General features: G+C 44.1%; 2 protein-coding genes across 11 annotated transcripts in view; one reads left to right on the forward strand and one right to left on the reverse strand.

The window, feature by feature from the left end:
• Positions 1–18,749, forward strand: part of LOC147029502 (calcitonin gene-related peptide type 1 receptor-like) — a 170,165-nt gene that overhangs the window by 114,609 nt on the left and 36,807 nt on the right. For all 10 annotated transcript variants that reach the window (XM_085872565.1, XM_085872560.1, XM_085872562.1 and 7 more), the window contains 2 exons: positions 14,162–14,274; positions 17,484–17,575. In XM_085872565.1, the coding sequence (XP_085728691.1) occupies positions 14,162–14,274; positions 17,484–17,575 (205 nt within the window). The remainder of the gene's footprint in view (positions 1–14,161; positions 14,275–17,483; positions 17,576–18,749) is intronic.
• The window catches only part of LOC147029503 (uncharacterized), a 188,977-nt gene that overhangs the window by 81,442 nt on the left and 88,786 nt on the right, over positions 1–18,749 (reverse strand). The window lies entirely within an intron of this gene.

An 18,749-nucleotide genomic window follows, 5' to 3' on the forward strand; every position in this document is an offset into this window, starting at 1 on the left:
TCGGATAGAGTTTCAAACATCAAAGGGCTTACCTTGTGTAGCTTTTCTTTGTTGCTTTATGCAGCTTCCTTCAGTTAGAAAACATCAGTAATCATTGGTGAGTTGCTTTTGCCTCGCCACTAACCAGTCCATCTCTTGTGACCCCCATACACGTTCCTTCTCCTTCTCCTTCTCCTTCTTCCTCCTTGTCCAATCTTCATTCGACCATGCCTCGCTTGCAGGTGCCACACTCATGCTACTCATCTCACTCGCTTGCATGCTCACCATCATCCCCCACGCCCAGGCCACTATGCATGTGTTTGAACATGATCATTATGGCTGCTAATTGTTGGCTCATGTCCAGCTGTGGCATCACTGCCAAGCTGCTTCTGGGGGTTTCAGGCATACTGGGCAGGGGAGATGACTCCTCTACGCCCTCTCATGGTTATTTCACCTCTATGTCCATTTGGGTTGCGCTGGCACCAAGCCAGCTTTGCTGCTCCTGGTTCTACTCGTTCTGGCTCAACATTATGGTGGTTTAGTTATATAATATACACCTTTCCTTAAGGCCCAGTCACACCTTGACGTTTTAGCCAGCGATGGCAACGTATTAAAATTTATGTAAAACGCTGGCTTACGTTGAACTTTTGATGTTTTTTTTAAAGATTCTGACGTATTCATAGCGACTTGGTCTTATGTATAACGCATTAGTAACGGACACAGAACGTTTCGTTGTGTTATAGATAACTTATACCAACGAATGCTGAACCTGTTGTCGGCCTACACAACCTATGCCCAACGATAGTCTAACTTAGGCATAGCGCGTTGCACGCATCGCCGACGATGTCGTGACGTAGCCTATTAAAAGGCTGACGCAAAAGATTCGAATCATAACTGCCGTAGAAATGGAAGTGACAACATCGCGGTCACACCTTGGTGATCTTGCCAGCGTATGCCGACCTAAGAAAAATGTCTAAAACGTTGGGGCACGTCAAATACGGTATGAGTAAGTTTGGTATACGTGAGTAGAACGCTAAAGTACGCTATCATACGTCGTAGTAAGTAGAGTACGTCAAGAAATTTTAAACGTGTTCAAAATTTTACGACGTACTTGGCGTATGACACACGTTCCGCATGCGATTGGGATAAGTTGTACACACGATATGCGGACGCTTACACACGTCCACAAAGGCTACTTATAAGCTACTCGTAAGTCGAAACACGTCGCGGTAATGTCCTTTTAACGCGAAACTTATTTCTAACTTATGTTTGACGTGCTTTGAACCAATTCTTTACGTAGTCCCAACACACATCGACGTATGTAGACGTATTCCAATGACGTCTTCCGGTCGACAAAAAAAAAAAAAATGAACGTGTTTCTAACTTACAACTGCCATATAAAGACATGTTCCCAGCGATTTTGGGAATTGGTACATAAAAATGGTGTTCATAAAAGGGGAACCCAACAGTGTTTTTGAGTCCTTTATGAGTCGATGTCCATGTCAGCAGTAACAGTATCAGTATCAGTATCAGTATCAGTATCAGTATTAGTAGTAGTTTGTTCATGTTGGCAGTAGTAGGTAAGTGTGAGGGGGAGGGTGTGGGTTATGATGGATCCTCCTTGCGTCCGCGTATCCACGGGTAGGAGACATCTTTGCACCATTGTTCGAAGTTCTTCACGGCTAATTTTTTATGGGGCTTTTTCAACAATGAGCTATGGCTTGTTTTTACGATTTAGGTCTATTCATAACGGGTTGGACAAATGCACAATGAACTAATAATGTGCATAGAGCGCTTCGATAACTTATAGATACGGTATACCAACAAATAATTATCGTGTAGCCAGCGTTCACAAACTATGCCCAACGATAGCCTAACTTATCCATATCGTGCGGCAGTTTATCTTTGCCGGTGACGTAGGGTTTGCTATTCATAGGCTGCCACTCAACGATTTAAATGGCTGCATCTCCACTCTTGAAAGTAGACCCTTGCGCTCAACAATTGGATTTTTTTTTTTACACTCAACGACTTTTAAACGGTACCACTCAGCTATTTTCATTGTTTATAATGAACGATTTAAATTGCTGTCACTCGCCTTTGTTTTTTGACGCTGGTGCTCGGAAATTTTAATCGTTTCTCTTGAACGTTTCTATTAAATCTATTAAATCGACTTCCGGTTCCGGTTTTGAGCGGCAAGAGGTCTCCTTCGGGGCTCCCTGCTGACGTCCTCAAAGTTAAGTTCCGGTTGTTATTTGTCCGTTTTAACTGTTTAATTTTCTCACCTACATGTTAATGTGTGTTCCTAGTTCGGTTTTGTTTCAAAAATCGTGCTATTTTGTGAGTATTTATGTCGACGTTCTTACCTGGTGTTTGAGGCCTAGTCCTAGGCTTGAGGCCTACCGGTTCCACTCGGTGTTCGATCGTTTTTTTTTTGTTTGTTTGTTTGTTTGTTTGTTTGTTTTTTCTCCCCATTACCTTCAACTTCTATCCTCCCCATTACCTTCAATTTTCATCCTACCCACTTTCCAAACATCCCCCATTCTCCCAACTAATCTTTCTCATCTCAAAAAAAAAAAAAAAAAAAAAAAAAAAAAAAATACCCAACAACAACAACAACAACAACACGCTCACCTTCTCTCGATTCTGCTACTTCTTCTTCCTCTTAACTTCCTCCTCGTCTTCCTCGATTTCTTTTTTTTTTTACACTTCCATGACCTAATCTGTTGAACTCTCTCATACATTAATATTAACAACAAAAACGATCTTATAATGCTTCATCTTCCTCTCTCACACATGTGGTACTCTTTACCGTTTCACAATGCACTACTCTTCTGCTATTTTAACAGACTGCTCTCATTTCGACCTCTCCTTCATTCCTTGCCTAAAAAATCCAACTATTACAGCGCTTCTTCTCTCCATGCTCTGAATTCGCCTTCATTGCATCCATCAAGAATTGTGTTAAATCGCATCTCTGACCTAAAACTTTTAAAAACCACAGTTTGCCATGGATGCTCGCTTTCCATCAACCATTCTTTTTTTCCAACTTCAGTGCCAACTCACCCCCCTCACCCCTCACTCTCACTCTCAAAGCAACCATCCCACTCTTCTCCCTCCAAGCCTCCCTCTCTCCTCTTTCAAAAATTCCCCCCTCACCTTTCTCCCACCTTTCATCCCCCTCACTCTTCCTTCTCTAAGTTGCCCCGCCTCTCATCCACCAACCTGCCTCCCTCCACTGCCCTCTCACCTCCATCTCTTCACTCCACCTCCTCAAATCCTCAACTGCCTTCTTCCTTGTCTCTTGTCCCCCCTCTCTCCCAGCACCACAGAGCCTTTTCTCCTCCTCATTCGGCTCCCTCCCCTCGCTATTCTGCAATACCCCACACTCCTTCAGCAACCCTCCTTACCCGCCCCCTCGTCCCTCGTCCTACCCTCCCCCGCCCCCTCCACCTCCTGCACCCAAAGCCTCCTCCCCTACCTCTTCATTAAAAGTGTGGACCTCAAATATCCGGGACCTTCGCTCAAACCTTTCAGATCTTTCCATGCAGGTTGCCACTGACAAACCAGACATTATCTGCCTAACAGAAACTTTCCTCTCCCAAGACGTGTCTGACTCCCAAGTATCTCTCCCTGGTTACTCCCTCTTACGGTATGACAGAGCTGAGCCTCGTCCTGGTGGAGGTGTTGCTCTCCTCATCAAAGACTCTATTCCTCACTCTCCCTGCACTGCTCTCACTCCCCCACACCCCCAGGAATACCTCTGGCTTCGGCTTCCCCTCCACTCCCACCTCATGTTTATATGTGTACTGTACCGTCCACCGAACAGTGATGACTCCATCTACACCTCACTCTCTGAAAACATGGACCATCTTCTATCTTCTCATCCAAACTCTCTCTTCCTCTTATGTGGCGACTTCAATTGTCATCACGCCAGTTGGCTAGGTGTGGGTACCTCTCTCACCTGCCATGGGACATCAGCAAAAGCTTTCTGTGACTCATTGGGACTGACTCAATCGGTCAACTTCCCGACCCGGATCTCAACCAATGGTACTCCATCTCTTCTGGATCTGATTTTGACAAATTTCCCTGACAATATCTGCTGCTCTTCCTTCGCTCCAATTGGTTCTTCTGACCACGTCCTTGTTAAAGTGGACATCTCTCTGGCTGTTATCAGAGAACCACCTCACCGCCGTCGAGTCTGGCATTTCACTCAAGCCGACTGGCAGGGTCTCCGAGCAGCCATCAAACTTACCGACTGGTCTCCTATCACTACTTTCTCAAACATCAACTCATCCTGGGAATTCTTTCAAAGAAACTTGCTCTCCCTCATGCACAGATTTATCCCCTCTCGTGTTCAGTTGTCTTACCCTTCCTCCCGCCCTTGGTTTACTGAAGCTTGTGGCGAGGCAGTTGTCCTGAAACAACTTGCCTTTGCCTCATGGAAAGCAAACCCAACTGAGGGCAATCTCAGTTCTTTCCACAAAGCTCGGAACAAGTGTGTATCTACCCTCAGGAGAGCCAGAAAACAACATCTTTCTCATCTCAAGTCTGAACTCTCAAACCTCTCTCCCTCCTCAAAATCCTGGTGGCGTTTAATCAAATCTGTTTCTGGTGTATGTTCCCCCTCCATCCCCTCCCTAACCTCAAATGGCCGCACTGCTGATTCCACACGTGATAAAGCTGAATGTCTAAACTCGGTGTTTGCAGCTAAATCTTGTGTCCCAAACCCATCACTATCTCTACCCACTTTACCCAGTCGCACCCAACTGTCCCTGGGCTCTGTATCCTTTTCTCCTGACAAGGTGGAGAGCTTGCTTTCAAACCTCGAGTCAGATTCTGCAACCGGTCCAGACGGCATCAGCCCACGTGTCCTCAAAGCCTGCTCTTCTGCTCTTGCTCACCCTCTCTCTGTTCTATTCACCCTCTCATTTTCCCAAGGTCATCTGCCATCTGCTTGGAAATCTGCTAACATCACTGCCCTGCATAAAAAGGTGCAAAAACAGATCCCTGTAACTACAGACCAATCAGCCTTCTCCCAATCATCAGCAAGGTTATGGAATCCATCATCGCTTCAGACATGAAATCCTTCCTCTTCTCCAATGGCTTGATTTCCAATCATCAATTTGGTTTCAGACCAGGTCACTCTACCCTGGATATGCTGCTACTGCTCTCCCATCAATGGATGGAGGTCCTCAATGCCAGACAGGAAATCCGAGCCGTATCCCTGGACATATCACGTGCTTTTGACACAGTCTGGCACCCTGCCCTACTCACCAAACTCTCTTCCCATGGTATTCAAGGCCATCTCCACTCATGGCTCGCAGACTTCCTCTCCTGTCGCAGTCAACGTGTGGCCCTAAATGGAGTTCTTTCATCCCCTCTTCCTGTGCAGGCTGGACTTCCTCAAGGTAGCGTTCTGGGCCCTGTTCTTTTTCTGGTTTTCATCAATGATCTCTCGGACTCTCTGGAAAATCCTCTATTTCTCTTTGCCGATGACTCCACCCTCTGCCGTACCATCTGTCATCCCTCAGACCGGCAAGCAGCAGCTTCTTCGCTCACTGCAGATCTGGATAAAATCACAAACTGGTCCAACACGTGGAACATGTCTTTCAATCCAGACAAATCTCACACTCTCACTATGTCTCTTCGAAAGGACCGTTTACAAAACCCCCCCATCCACTTTCTCAACAATCCTCTGGAAGAAGTCTTTTCTTTCAAGCTTCTGGGTCTCACTATCTGCCATGACCTTTCCTGGGAAAGTCACATTTCCAACCTTGCCTCAAAGCCAGTCGCCGACTGGGAATCCTCCGTCGTGCAAAGTCCTTCCTCGGCCCTCTTGAGCTCCTGACCACTTACAAAGCTTTTGTCCGTAGCCTGATGGAGTACTGCTCTCCCCTCTGGGCTGGTGCTCCTGCCTCCCACCTTTCTCGACTTCACGCTGTCGAAACCAGGGCTTTTAAGATCATTGGCATCTCCCGCAATGAAGCTGAGTCTTTGGGCCTCTCACTCAATCACCGCAGGTTAGTCGGTGGTCTTTCTGTCTTCTACCGACTCCTCTCCAGCCTTGCCCCCTGCTCTCTGTGCTATTTGTCCCAACCACAGTTCCACAGGGCGCGCAAGGTCTGCCAACAACCCCCTTCTGGTAAAACTACCAAGATGATGACTCACTGCTCATCTTCACTCTTTCATTCCTCTTTTTTCCGCCTTTGGAATAAACTTCCTCACTCTATTCTTTCCCATTCTTCCCTCCAGGCTTTCAAAACAGCTGTTCACCACCACCTCTTATCTTCCCCCATCCAAATCCTCGATCTTTTCTACCCCCGATAATCCACCCAAGCCCACTTCCTTCAATTCTCCTGCTTTCCTTCCTGAAAGTCCCTGTAATGTCCATCTTCTCCTCGCCATGTTCCCCGTCCCATCCCCATCCCTCTCCCTTCCACAGTTCACCTGTGTCTGTTCCCCAATGTTTTGTCCCTTCCACTCCCGCCCCTCTTGTCTCATGCCTCCTTGCTGTGAGTTGTGTGTTCGCTCTCATACGAGCCTCGACCAAGGTATACAAAAAAAAAAAAAAAATCGCTCAAACCCCACTATTGAAAGTAGACCCTTGCGCTCAACAATTGGATTTTTTTACACTCAACGACTTTTAAACGGTACCACTCAACTATTTTCATTGTTTACAATGAACGATTTAAATTGCTGTCACTCGCCTTTGTTTTTGACGCTGGGGTTTGGAAATTTGAAGCGTTTCTTCTGAACGTGTTAAACGCTCAAACTCGACTATTTTAAATAGACGCTGCCGATGGACAATTGGAATCATAGCCAAGCTCGACATCGAAGTGTGAACATCCTCGTCATGCCGAAGAAAAGTTTGAAGAATGCTGCAAATAAGTGTCCTGGCCGTGGCCGTGGACGCTGACGCAAGGACGATCCATTATACCGACGTCTTTCAGCCTATGAGTAACTTAAAAGTAACGTCTGTCGACGTGTGGCAACGATCGCGTAACGTGCCAACAACACGTTAATCATAGGTTAGAAATAAGTTTCGGGTACGCTAAACATTACCTCGGAGTGTCTCAACTTATGATTAACTTACAAGTAGCATGTGTTGACGTCTGTCAACGATCGCAGACCGTGCATACAACTTGTGGCCAGCGTAGAGGAACATGTTTGAGGAAATTTGAGGACAACCGAAAAGTACAACGGTTAAAGCCAGCGTACAACGACGTATGGCAGTGTTTTTCAGCGTGCTCTCAATGTTATCAAAACTTACCCATAACGTATTCAACGTGTGCCAGCGTTTTAGAAATTTTTTTCAAAAATCGGCATACGTTGGCTAAAACGTCAAGGTGTGACTGGGCCTTTACAAACTGAACCTGAGACTCCTTACTAATGCTTCCACTTTCTTTTCATGCACATGTGAGGCATATAAAAAACACACTCACATGGTGACAATGCCTTGTGTTAACGAAAGCACAGGTTTTTTTTTTTTTTTTTTCATTTTTAGCTCGCCTGTTCGAAGAACAGAGAGCTATAGCGATACCCTCAGCGTGAGCGTCAGCATGAAAATGTTAAAGTTTTTGGTGCAAGTTATTTCTTTTCTAATGTTTTTATCTACCACACTATTTTTTTACTGATTACAATATACAAATACATATATTGCTTTAAAATTATTTGCATCAGACTTCACTGCAATGCTTTATAAAAAATATTATTAGACTCGTCTTTTAAAAACGATAAATGTATAAACAAGCGAGCATTGGGTGGCTTTGACACCAACTCTCTGGTTAAAAATAATATTGATTCAAATTGCTCGAATTGTTTAATTTGCTGGATGAAGGCCCTCAATGTCAGACATGAGATGCAGACGGCATCAGCCCACGTGTCTTAAAAACCTGCTCCTCTGCTCTTGCTCACCCTCTCTCTCTGTTCTATTCACCCTCTCATTTGCTTAAGGTCATCTGCCATCTGCTTGGAAATCAACAAACATTACCACCCTGCATAAAAGGTGCAAAAACAAATCCCTGCAACTACAGACCAATCAGCCTTCTCCCGATCATCAGCAAAGTTATGGAATCCTTTCATGGAAGAATTCCTTTCATTCAAGCTTGTGGGTCTCACTATCTGCCATGATCTTTCCTGGGAAAGCCACATTTCCAACCTGGCCTCCAAAGCCAGTCGCCGACTGGGAATCCTCCGTCGTGCAGAGTCCTTCCTCGGCCCACCTGAGCTCCTAACCACATATTAAGCTTTCGTCCGCAGCCTGATGGAGTACTGCTCTCCCCTCTGGGCTGGTGCTCCTGCCTCTCACCTTTCTCGGCTTCATGCTGTGGAAACCAAGGCATTTCAGATCATTGGTATCTCCCACGATGAGGCTGAGTCTTTGGGCCTCCCACTCTCTCACCGCAGGTAGATCGGTTGTCTTTCTGTCTTCTCCCATCTCCTCTCCGGTCTCGCCCCCCCTCCCCCGCTCTGTCTGCAATTTGTCCCCACCATATTTCTTTCTGCAGGGCACTCAAGGTCTGCCAGCAACCCCCTTCTGGTGAAACTACCAAAATCATGAATCACTACTCACCTTCACTCTTTCATTCCTCTTTTTCCCCACCTTTCTAACAAACTCTCACACTGCCATCAATCCCAATCTTCCCTCCAGGTCTTCAAAACAGATGTTCACCACCACCTCTTGTCTTTCCCCATCCAAAACCACGATCTTTTCTACCCTCGTTAATCCACCCCAAACCCACCTCCTTCAAATTCCCTGTCTTCCTTCCCGAAAGTTCCCTGTCGTGTCAGGTCCTGAAAGTCCCTCCGGTGTACATCTCGTGTTCCCCGTGTTCCCTGCCCCATCCCTCTCCCTGCCACATATCTCCTCAAGTCTCTGTTCCCCACTGTTTTGTCTTTCCCGCTCCCGCACCTATTTTCTCTTGCCTCCCTTGTTGTGTGTTGTGTGTTAGCTCTCATACGAGCCTCGACAATGTATGCAAAAAAAATAATAACAATAAAATAAAATCTCTGAAAGCCCATGTCAATAAAAGATGGACAGAGAGTCTTCGTATCATGTTGAGAGAGTTCCGAACTGCAGTTAAGTCCAACCTTGGCTGCTGTGCTGCTAAGAGGAGTTTTTGAGTTTTTGGCACAACTCTCAAGTGACCAGGAAAGTTTGTGGCACCTAGTCAGTTTAATCATGACTTGGATATTAACAACTATGTGCATGGATCACGGATGAACATGAGAAACTTGAAGCCTACACCTAACAGGCCACAGCACAAGCAAACCCAGACCAATTCATACATTCAGAGTTGTACTTATGTTTTTGTGCGACATGACGCCATGAGGAAGCCACTTCAACCCCTTGTATAATGGACCGTTTGAAGTCATCCACCATGCTGACAAGTTTTTAATGACTAACTACAATGGGAAACATGATACTGTCAGCACTGATAGGTTGAAGCCTGCTTATGTTGAACATGACCTGACTACTGCACATGCATCACCTGTTACCCCTCACTTGAAACCAGCACCAGCAGTCGTTCCTCAAGTGCCAGCAGTGAGGGAGACATGGTCTGGCTGTCAAGTCCATTGGCTTGACGTTTTGTGCAGTTTTTTTTTTTAAACTTGAAACTTTGGGACTGTTCATTGTTTTACACCATTCTGATTGATCGCTTTCTTCCAATGTTGACAAATTCTGGTTACGAGCGATATTGGAGGGGGCTACTTGTGGTGTATTTTTCATCGGTGCCAATTTGTTAGTAGTTTTACATCATGAACTTTGTTCCATTCAATTGTCCAACCAACGCCAGTAGCGTTGGCATGTTTTTTAAATCCGTTTTTTAACCAATCATTTTGTCCCACACTACTATCAGGCTCTTGGTCCTCCCCCTCGGGAGACAAGCAGTGAGTAAGGCTTTAACGGAAGTGTGACGATGCTTTTCTGCCTGGCAGCTCGCTGTTTAAGGCCCAGTCACACCTTGACGTTTTAGCCAGCAATGGCAACATATCAAAATGTATGTAAAACGCTAGCTTACGTTGAACTTTTCATGTTTTTTTTTTAAGATTCGGACGTATTCATAACGAGTTGGTCGTATGCATAACATATTAGTAATGGACACAGAACGTTTCTTTGTCTTATAGATAACTTATACCAACGAATGCTTAGCCTGTTGTCGGCATTCACAACCTATGCCCAACGATCATCTAACTAATGCATAGTGCGCTGCACATATCGCAGACGATGGCGTGACGTAGCCTATTAAAAGGCTAACGCACAACGATTTAAATCACAACCGCCGGAGAAATGGAAGTGTCAACATCGCAGTCACACCTTGGCGATCTTGCCAGCATTTGCCGACCTCTGAAAAATGCGTCTAAAACGCTGGCGCACGTCAAATACGGTATGGGTAAGTTTGGTATGTGTGAATAGAACGCTAAAGTACGCTATCATACGTCATATTAAGTGGAGTACGTCTTGCAATTATAAATGTGTTAAACATTTTATGACGTACTTGCCATATGACACACGTTCCGCATGCGATGGGAATAAGTTGTACGCACGATATGCCAACGTTGTCACACGTCGACAAAAGTTACTTGTAAGGTACTCATAAGTCGAAACATGTCAAGGTAATGGTTAGCGTCAGTGTTCCAGACTCCCTGTTTTTTTTTTTTTCTTCAAAATGACGGTGAAGTTGACACTTTGATTTTTAGTGCGGTTATGATTTAAATCGTTGAGCGGCAGCCTTTAATCATATTATATTGTTGCGTATTCGCGCCCGCCGGCGTGCGAGCAGCCACGTAACTCGAATCGCGGCACGTCGCCCACCGGACAGACAATCCCGTCGTGACCCTCTCGGACTAACGCCGGGAACTAGTCACGGGTGGACCTTTCGGCCTCACCACGATCGTGCCAATCGGCCCCCCGCGTGGGATAGGGTTGCTCGCCAAATTCGACCGACCTAAGTACCCACACGGAGGGTAGACCGGGCGATCGCACCTCGCCGCAGGTCGACTTCGGACACGGGCCACTTTAAGCGACCCGTTCCGTACTATCGGGATAACCGAGCGGTGTTATCGTCGGCCTCGATGGTTCGATTAATTATTGGGCGTATTTAGCCCACGACCAACCCTTTACGTGAAGTAAGATGGAGATTCAATAAAGGAAAAGACGAAGCGAAACGGGAAAACAGTTCAATATAAAGCACATTTATTTCGCGATGAACGGAAAGCACACATATACAATTACACCAAAAGCAAATGTAAAAGAAGAAGAAACACACAATAATACACAAAAAGCAAATGTAAAAGCAAAACACAATGCAGATATACCACCGACTACCGAGCACACGGCAACACTTATACAGTTTTACTTCACAGACGGCGCCGACAACACATATACTCAAAGCAAAAGAAAAGGACCACCCTCAAGGATGATGGGGGCAGATGGGCCTGGGGCCGAGACCGCGTCGGGCCTACCCGTCTGATGATGAGCCGCAAAATGGCGGTGGCGCCCCGACTCCGCGGGCCTCGCGGACAGTGTCTGGAATGGGGTGGGAACGGGGCCCCCTTCTCGCACTATCTCAGCGCGGGGGGGAACAGGAGGGGGTTGTTGATGCTCGGGGGAAGGAGGATATCTCCCTGGCTCGGGTCCCGCGACGAGCGTCTCCACCACGACCTCGGTCGCGTTGCCGGCCTCTCCTCTCCGCAGCTCCCCGACTCTGACACGAGCACCCCCTCGACTGCCTTCGCCGCCGCCACCTCTCCAACTCTCCACAGCTCCGTCCAACTGCCTTCTCCGACTCCTCTCTTGAATGGCTCTTCCCAACTCAACTCCGAACTGAACTGTTTGGCGAGCAAACGCGGCCCTTTATAGCCCCCGTGGCCTCGCTCCTTCACCTTCGACCCTTTACCTCTGGCTGGCTCCCCATTGGACAGAAGAAAAGTGGGCGTGAATGCTTTTTGATCCACGAATCTGCATATAGCGACCACACTCCGACGCACCTGGAGGCGGGGCCAAATCGCCCCACGCTTGCCGATAGGACGGAACAGAAGTGGGCGTGAGTCGTTTTTGATCCGATTGCTTCGGAAAGGCTGGTGCCTCTGCACCCGCTGCTCGGTGCGCGCCCTGCACGAGTCCAGTATCGGTGCCCACAAGCGGCGCGGGAATGGTGGTGATGCGATGGTTGCGAGGGCGAGTTGTGATGGTAAAGGTCGTGGCTGTTGTTGTGAAGCGGCGTTGCGGTTGGTGGTTGTTGTGTGATGGCTGTTGAGACGTGGTTGGTGGTGGTAGTAATGGTAGTAATGGCGGCTGGTCCAAAATAAAGATAGTAAAAGAAAAACGGCTATCTGGAGGGGTCGCAGCCCGAATGAATGACATTTATTTTATCTAAACAACGGGTTTGGGCCTAACTACACATATACTTACAGAGATATCTCACCTAAGGGACCTGAATGGTGGTTTGCGAATTTCGTCAACCACAACAATATTATAACCGCACTAGAAATCGAAGTGTCAACATCACCGTCATACCGAAAAAAAACAAAAAACAAAACAAAACCAGGGAGTCTGGAACACTGACGCTAACCATTACCTTGACGTGTTTCGACTTATGAGTACCTTTCAAGTAACGTGTGTCGACGTGTGTCAACGATCGTGTAACGTGCCTACAACACGTTACTCATTGGTTAGAAATAAGTTTCGGGTACGCTAAACATTACCCCGACGTCTTTCGACTTATGAGTAACTTACAAGTAACGTGTGTCAACGATCGCATAACGTGCCTACAACTTATGGCCAGCGTTATGCGGAATGTGTGAGTCATACGCTGGCATAAGTCTTAAAATTTCAAGCATGGAAAATTTGAGGACAACCGAAAAGTACAACGTTTAAAGCCAGCGTACTACGATGTATAGCAGTGTTTATCAGCGTGCTCTCAATGTTATCAAAACTTACCCTTAACGTATTCGACGTGTACCAGCGTTTTACACATTTTCCAAAAATCGGCATAAGCTGGCTAAAATGTCAAGGTGTGACTGGGCCTTTACACCAGAGTTGTGTAAATAACGATGAAATGACTCACAGATTTGAGTTTCACTGGAGTTAACCAAAAGTTCATTGGAGTAAAAGCGCGTTCGCAGCCCTATCTTCAGCAACGCATTTCTGAATTGAGTGACTGGTGATATGCCATTTCTTGCTTCTTATTGAACTTGTGACTGTATTCACTTGCACTCAAGCTTAACAGCTGATGAGACACCACTCAGACTGGACAAAGTCATAAACCTTTGGCGGTGAGTGTAAGTCGATAACTCGATTTTTTTTACAAGTCCTTTATTTACTCCATATCATCTGATGGAGGTATTATCCATCATCTCTCATCTGCACATGTACCAAGGAGATGCTTCACCACTGAACGTGTCCTGGTAGGTCCTCCATTGCTGGCAGAACAATAGGTTTTACCAGACTCAGTGGTGTAACAGGAAGAGCATCCACTCTGGGTCTGGAAGGTCAGCAGTTCGAACACGGACTGTCATGCCAAAGAATTGTTTCATGGTACGTGCTGCTTCCACTTGACACTTCGCATTTAAAAGTATAGAGCATGGATAAACAACTACAAGTTGGCAAAAATTGCACAGGATTGTTGGACCCAATGACCTCCTCAAGAGCTAAAGCTCTTTGAAGGGAGCTATGTTCTTGTAACTTCAAACCCTCAATTTACACCAGCTCATTCCACAAAGGCATCATTATCATACATGTGCTTCTGGCTTTTTGCTATAATCAGAATGGAACAGATAACTCCCCTCTCCTCTTCTCTCCCTTTCCTCCTCAACTGCCCCTCTGATCCTTCACCTTTTTCATCTCTTCATCCCTTCTTCTCTGGCTCCCCTTCTTAATCTTCTCATCATCATCATCCTCCTGCCACCATCTCCCCCACTCCTTCTTTTACTGCTCATCGTCCTCATATTCCACCTCCTCCTCCAGCTCCACCTCTGATATCTGACTCCTCTTCCTCCTTCACCTTCCACTTCTCGATTTCCTCCTTCTTCTTCCTCCTCCTCTTGTAATCCCTTCATGAGCTCTTCCTCCTCATCTTATTCCTCCTCTTTATTAAACATGCTGTTATTGTGAAATGAGACAAATGTACAATGTCGAATAATGTTTATAGATTCATCAATTAATAAATTATTTATTTTTCAGAAAAAGTGACCAAAATCTGCAAAGTCAATGGACAGTGGTTTCGACATCCCACAAGTAAACGCGTCTGGTCCAATTACACACTCTGCAATGCAAATGTCGCCCAAAAATTTCAGGTTTGTGATCCTTCTTCAGTAGTTTTCTCAACATTTTGAGATGATTTTGATGAAAGAAAGTCTCTATTATCACATTGTGTATAATCAGGAATAGCTAGGCCCGAGAGAGAGAGAGAGAGAGAGAGAGAGAGAGAGAGAGAGAGAGACACAGAGACAGAGACAGAGACAGAGACAGAGACAGAGACAGAGACAGAGACAGAGACAGAGAGACAGACACACGCAGTCCATAACATAAACAAGAGCTTTCAACAATGCAGTGCCCACACCAGGGTACAAAGATTATATGTTAAATGAGCAAGCCTGTGTGTGCCTGAGACTCACTTTTTCTTTTGTTTGTGGCTCTCATGTTTTTTTTGTTCTTTGAGAATTATAAGAACAGGAAACTAAGGATCGAAACAGCACTCGGTAGAGCACGTACCTCCACCAGGCTGAATAGTTTACTAACAGAACAGGCCGCATCTGGATCCAGACCTGAACCAAAATATAATTGGCTTGTTCTTGACACCTACCAAAGTCATCCATAAAGTTTTGTCACAACTCGTCCACAACATTTTATACATCATGCTACCATATTACATATCGTTTTTGGCCCCTTCTCTCAATAGTGAATCTTCACTTTAAAAACTAGTCTTGAGAGAAGACGAGAGAGGAAAAAAAAATAATCATAGAACACATTACCCCAAACTGTCTTGAGAAACAAGGATGTGGGCAGGCTCTACAAGCGGAAAATTTGATTGGTTGTGATGATGTAAAATGCCGTAATGTTTTATCCAAGTGCTGCTAAACGGTTGGGTTTGAAAGTGTAAAAAAGACGATTTGTGTTCTACAGTGTTTAAGCGTATGATTAAATGGAAATAAAATAACAATTTTAAAGTTCGTAGAAAAAAATTCTGGAAGTTTCCCGCCGTTGATGCAGTATCTTTTTCACCACCTCATTTAACACGTCATATTAGTTATTGGTGCTTGTTGTTTGTGTCCTTTATGACATCCTTAAAACAGAATGTTTCTTGTTTGCAATAATTTTCAATTTTGTTTGACTGCCGGACAAGCAGAGTAGAAAAATTATTTCACTCCTCTCTGCACTTGTGCGATCGGAACAAATTCAGAGCCAAAGTACTGCTAAACTTCAGGTTCGTTTTCTGATTCATGCTCAAAATATAACACTCAATTTAAATAAAGCTTGTCCTCGATTATAAACTGATGTTTGAAGACAGGACAGACACAGACAGACAGAAGTGAACCAATTGCTTAACCCCACATTTCACTCGACGCGCATGTGGTAACGAAGCTGTTAAACTGTATTAATGTAAAAAAGCAGAGAGAATAAACTACTGAAGGTTGGTTAAGAGTGGTTCCATCTGATGAATGTCATTAACATTATTTTTGCCCAGATCATGAAGCCAAAATATGAGGCCTCCAATATATGATTGCCTCTACATTCTGCACTAATGCATGAATGTTTCGATTACTTTTACAGAACAGTGTGTATTTTATGCACGATATGGGTTGCTTTGCTTGTTCCACTCGGACACATGATAAGGAGACTTTCTCATTTTCTCCACTGTCTGTCTGTCTGTCTGTCTGTTTGTGGGTTGGCAAATTTTTGTTTTTTAATTTTTTGCACCAGTCCCACATTGAAGTTTCGTAAAATTCAGTCGACAAAAAGGTCTACATAGGCCAATATACCAACTTAAGCCAATTTTTCGAAAATCCTCAAATTTCATCCGATTAACTTGGAATTTGAACAGGATTTGCATCTCAGGTCAGTGAATTCAACCACCGATTACTTTTCAGGTTATCATAGGACAAAAGGTCAACATAGTCCATAATGTCAACCCAAAATAGGCCAAATTTTTTAATTGTTTCAAAAATCCTCCGTTTTTATCTGATTGACCTGAATTTGAAGACAATTTCTATATCAGGTCGCTGAATTCAACCACTTATTAATTTTGAGATCAACTTAGGCCAAAAGGCCAAATTGGGCCAAATTTTCTTAAATCCTCAATTCTCTTCCGATTGACTTGAAATTTGAAGACCATTTGCATATGACGTCGCTGAACTCAACCACCTATTAATTTTGAGGTCAACATAGACCATAAGGTTAACATGGGCCGAATTTCTAAAATCTTCAATTTCAATCCAATTAACTTGAAATTTGAACAGCATTTGCATATCAGGTCACTGAATTCAACCACCTACTAATTTTGAGGTAAGCATAGGCCAAAAGGTCTACATAGGCCAATCAGACAATTTGGGCCAAATTTTCTAAAATGCTCAATTTTTATCTGATTGACTTGAAATTTGAAGAGCATTTTCATGTCAGGTCACTGAATTCAAACACCATTTAAAAAATGATAATTAATAGGCCAATTTAATAGGCTGAAATTAATATGAATAGGCCAGAAAATAATATTAATAGGCCAAAAGTCCAATTTGGGCAAAATTTTCTAAATCCTCAATTTTAATCTGATTGAGTTGAAATTTGAAAAATATTTACATATCAAGTCATTGAATTCAACCACCTATTATTTTTGTGGTCGCCACAGGTGAAAAGGTCAACATAGGCCATATTTCTAAAATCCTCAATTTTAACCGAATTAACTTGAAATTTGAAGAGCATTTACATATCAGGTCACTGAATTCAACCACATTAATTTTAAGTTAAACATGGGCCAAAAGATCAAAATAGGCAAAAAGGCCAATTTGGGCCAATTTTTTTTTAAATCCTCAATTTTCATCCGATTGACTTGAAATTTGAAGAACATTTTCATGTCACATCGCTGAATTCAACTTCCAATTAATTTTAAGATCAAAAGGTCAACACAGGCCTAATTTCTAAAATTGAGAGATAGTGCCAAAAACGAAACGCATCACTATATCTCAAAAAGTTGTGTATGTGTAATGACAAAACAAGGTGCATGTTTAATAGGTGACAAGAACAATCAGATTAGATGTTGGTTTGGATCCAGCCCATCAGTGGGATACAAAACGTAAACTCTTCCACCTGGCAGAGGTATGTGTTCTACCGAGTGCCATTCTACTTTGTGCTGTTTTGCCAAATTTTCACTCTATGATTGATTTTTCATTTGTTTGTTTGTGAACAAAATATCTCAAAAGGTTGTGGGTGGATTTAGATGAAATTTGGTAAGCGAGCTTTGGGTATGTGACAAGGCCGAAATGATTAGTTGTAAATGTGTTTCTCACCACAGATGGCACTGAATATGTTTTATTTGACGGTGATTGGCCACAGTCTCTCCATCATCACACTGCTCATCTCCCTTACAATATTCTTTCACTTCAAGTAAGTCGTTCATGCTTTCGCATTTAACAGATTATGCACCTCGGCAGCACACAAACACCTTTTTTGGATGGAAGACACAGCATGCTCATCCTAGCTTCATGTCATGATCGCTAAGCTTGATGAAGATTTAGAGAGCCGGCACATTATAGCTCCTTAGCAGCAGTAGCTCAAAAGAACAGGTGGTGACTTCATCTTGCAGAAGGCTTGGGGAGCAGTTTAATCATTGCTTCTTTTTTGCGGTTAACCCGAAAAAGCAGATGATCAGGATGTTAATGAGGGAGGAAAACACAATCGAATATTTATTTCCAACTTAGGAGTTGTACATAATTTGCCATGCAGTGCGAGTATAAGTAACTTTGTGATCATTAAGTTGTGAAAAAACAAAACAACTATACTTTAAAAAAAATGAACTATACTTGTTATTTTGGTTTTATTTGGTTTATCCATGTTAAAGTTGAGCCCATACTTCTTTATGAAGAGATAGATAGACTCTCTTTACGTTTAATTTGTAAAATTGCTGTCATTCACCAACAAAAAGACAAGTTGGAGAATGTGTTTGTCAACAACAAAGCTATATATATTTATATATGAAGATCTCTTCTTCTTCTTTCGGCTGTTCCCGTTAGGGGTCGCCACAGCGGATCATCTGTATGATCCGCATAGTGATTTGGCACATGTTTTACGCCGGATGCCCTTCCTGACGTAACCCTGGTCGCCTCTTACGACACAGGGATATGGTACACCTATTTTAACCGGGGTATACACCGGCCCAGTACACTGGTACTCACTTCGCCGACCTCGGAAGGATGACAGGCTGAGTCAACCCCCTGGTGTATTAATTCAGTGGCCCAACGGGGCTTGAACTCAGGACCTCTTGGATCCCAAGCCACTGCCCTAACATATATATATATATATATATATATATATATATATATATATATATATATATATACACATACAGTAGACAAGGCGTAAGTCGTCATCATCGGGACCGAGAAAAATGTGACGACTTAGAAATGTGACGACTTACGCATATGCGAACATTAATGATGACTGTGGGGTGAAGGATGAAGTCGTGCATGGCCTGGACACATATGTGTGAGAGCCGGCTATTGTACCAAAAGGAAAACACAATCCTCGGGGCATAAGTGGGGGTTCATTAGTGAGTTGGAAA

Source organism: Eptatretus burgeri, chromosome 3 (genome assembly GCF_056783735.1).
Source record: "Eptatretus burgeri isolate ZD-2024b chromosome 3, Ebu_testis_v1, whole genome shotgun sequence".
NCBI classification, from domain to species: Eukaryota; Metazoa; Chordata; class Myxini; order Myxiniformes; family Myxinidae; genus Eptatretus; species Eptatretus burgeri.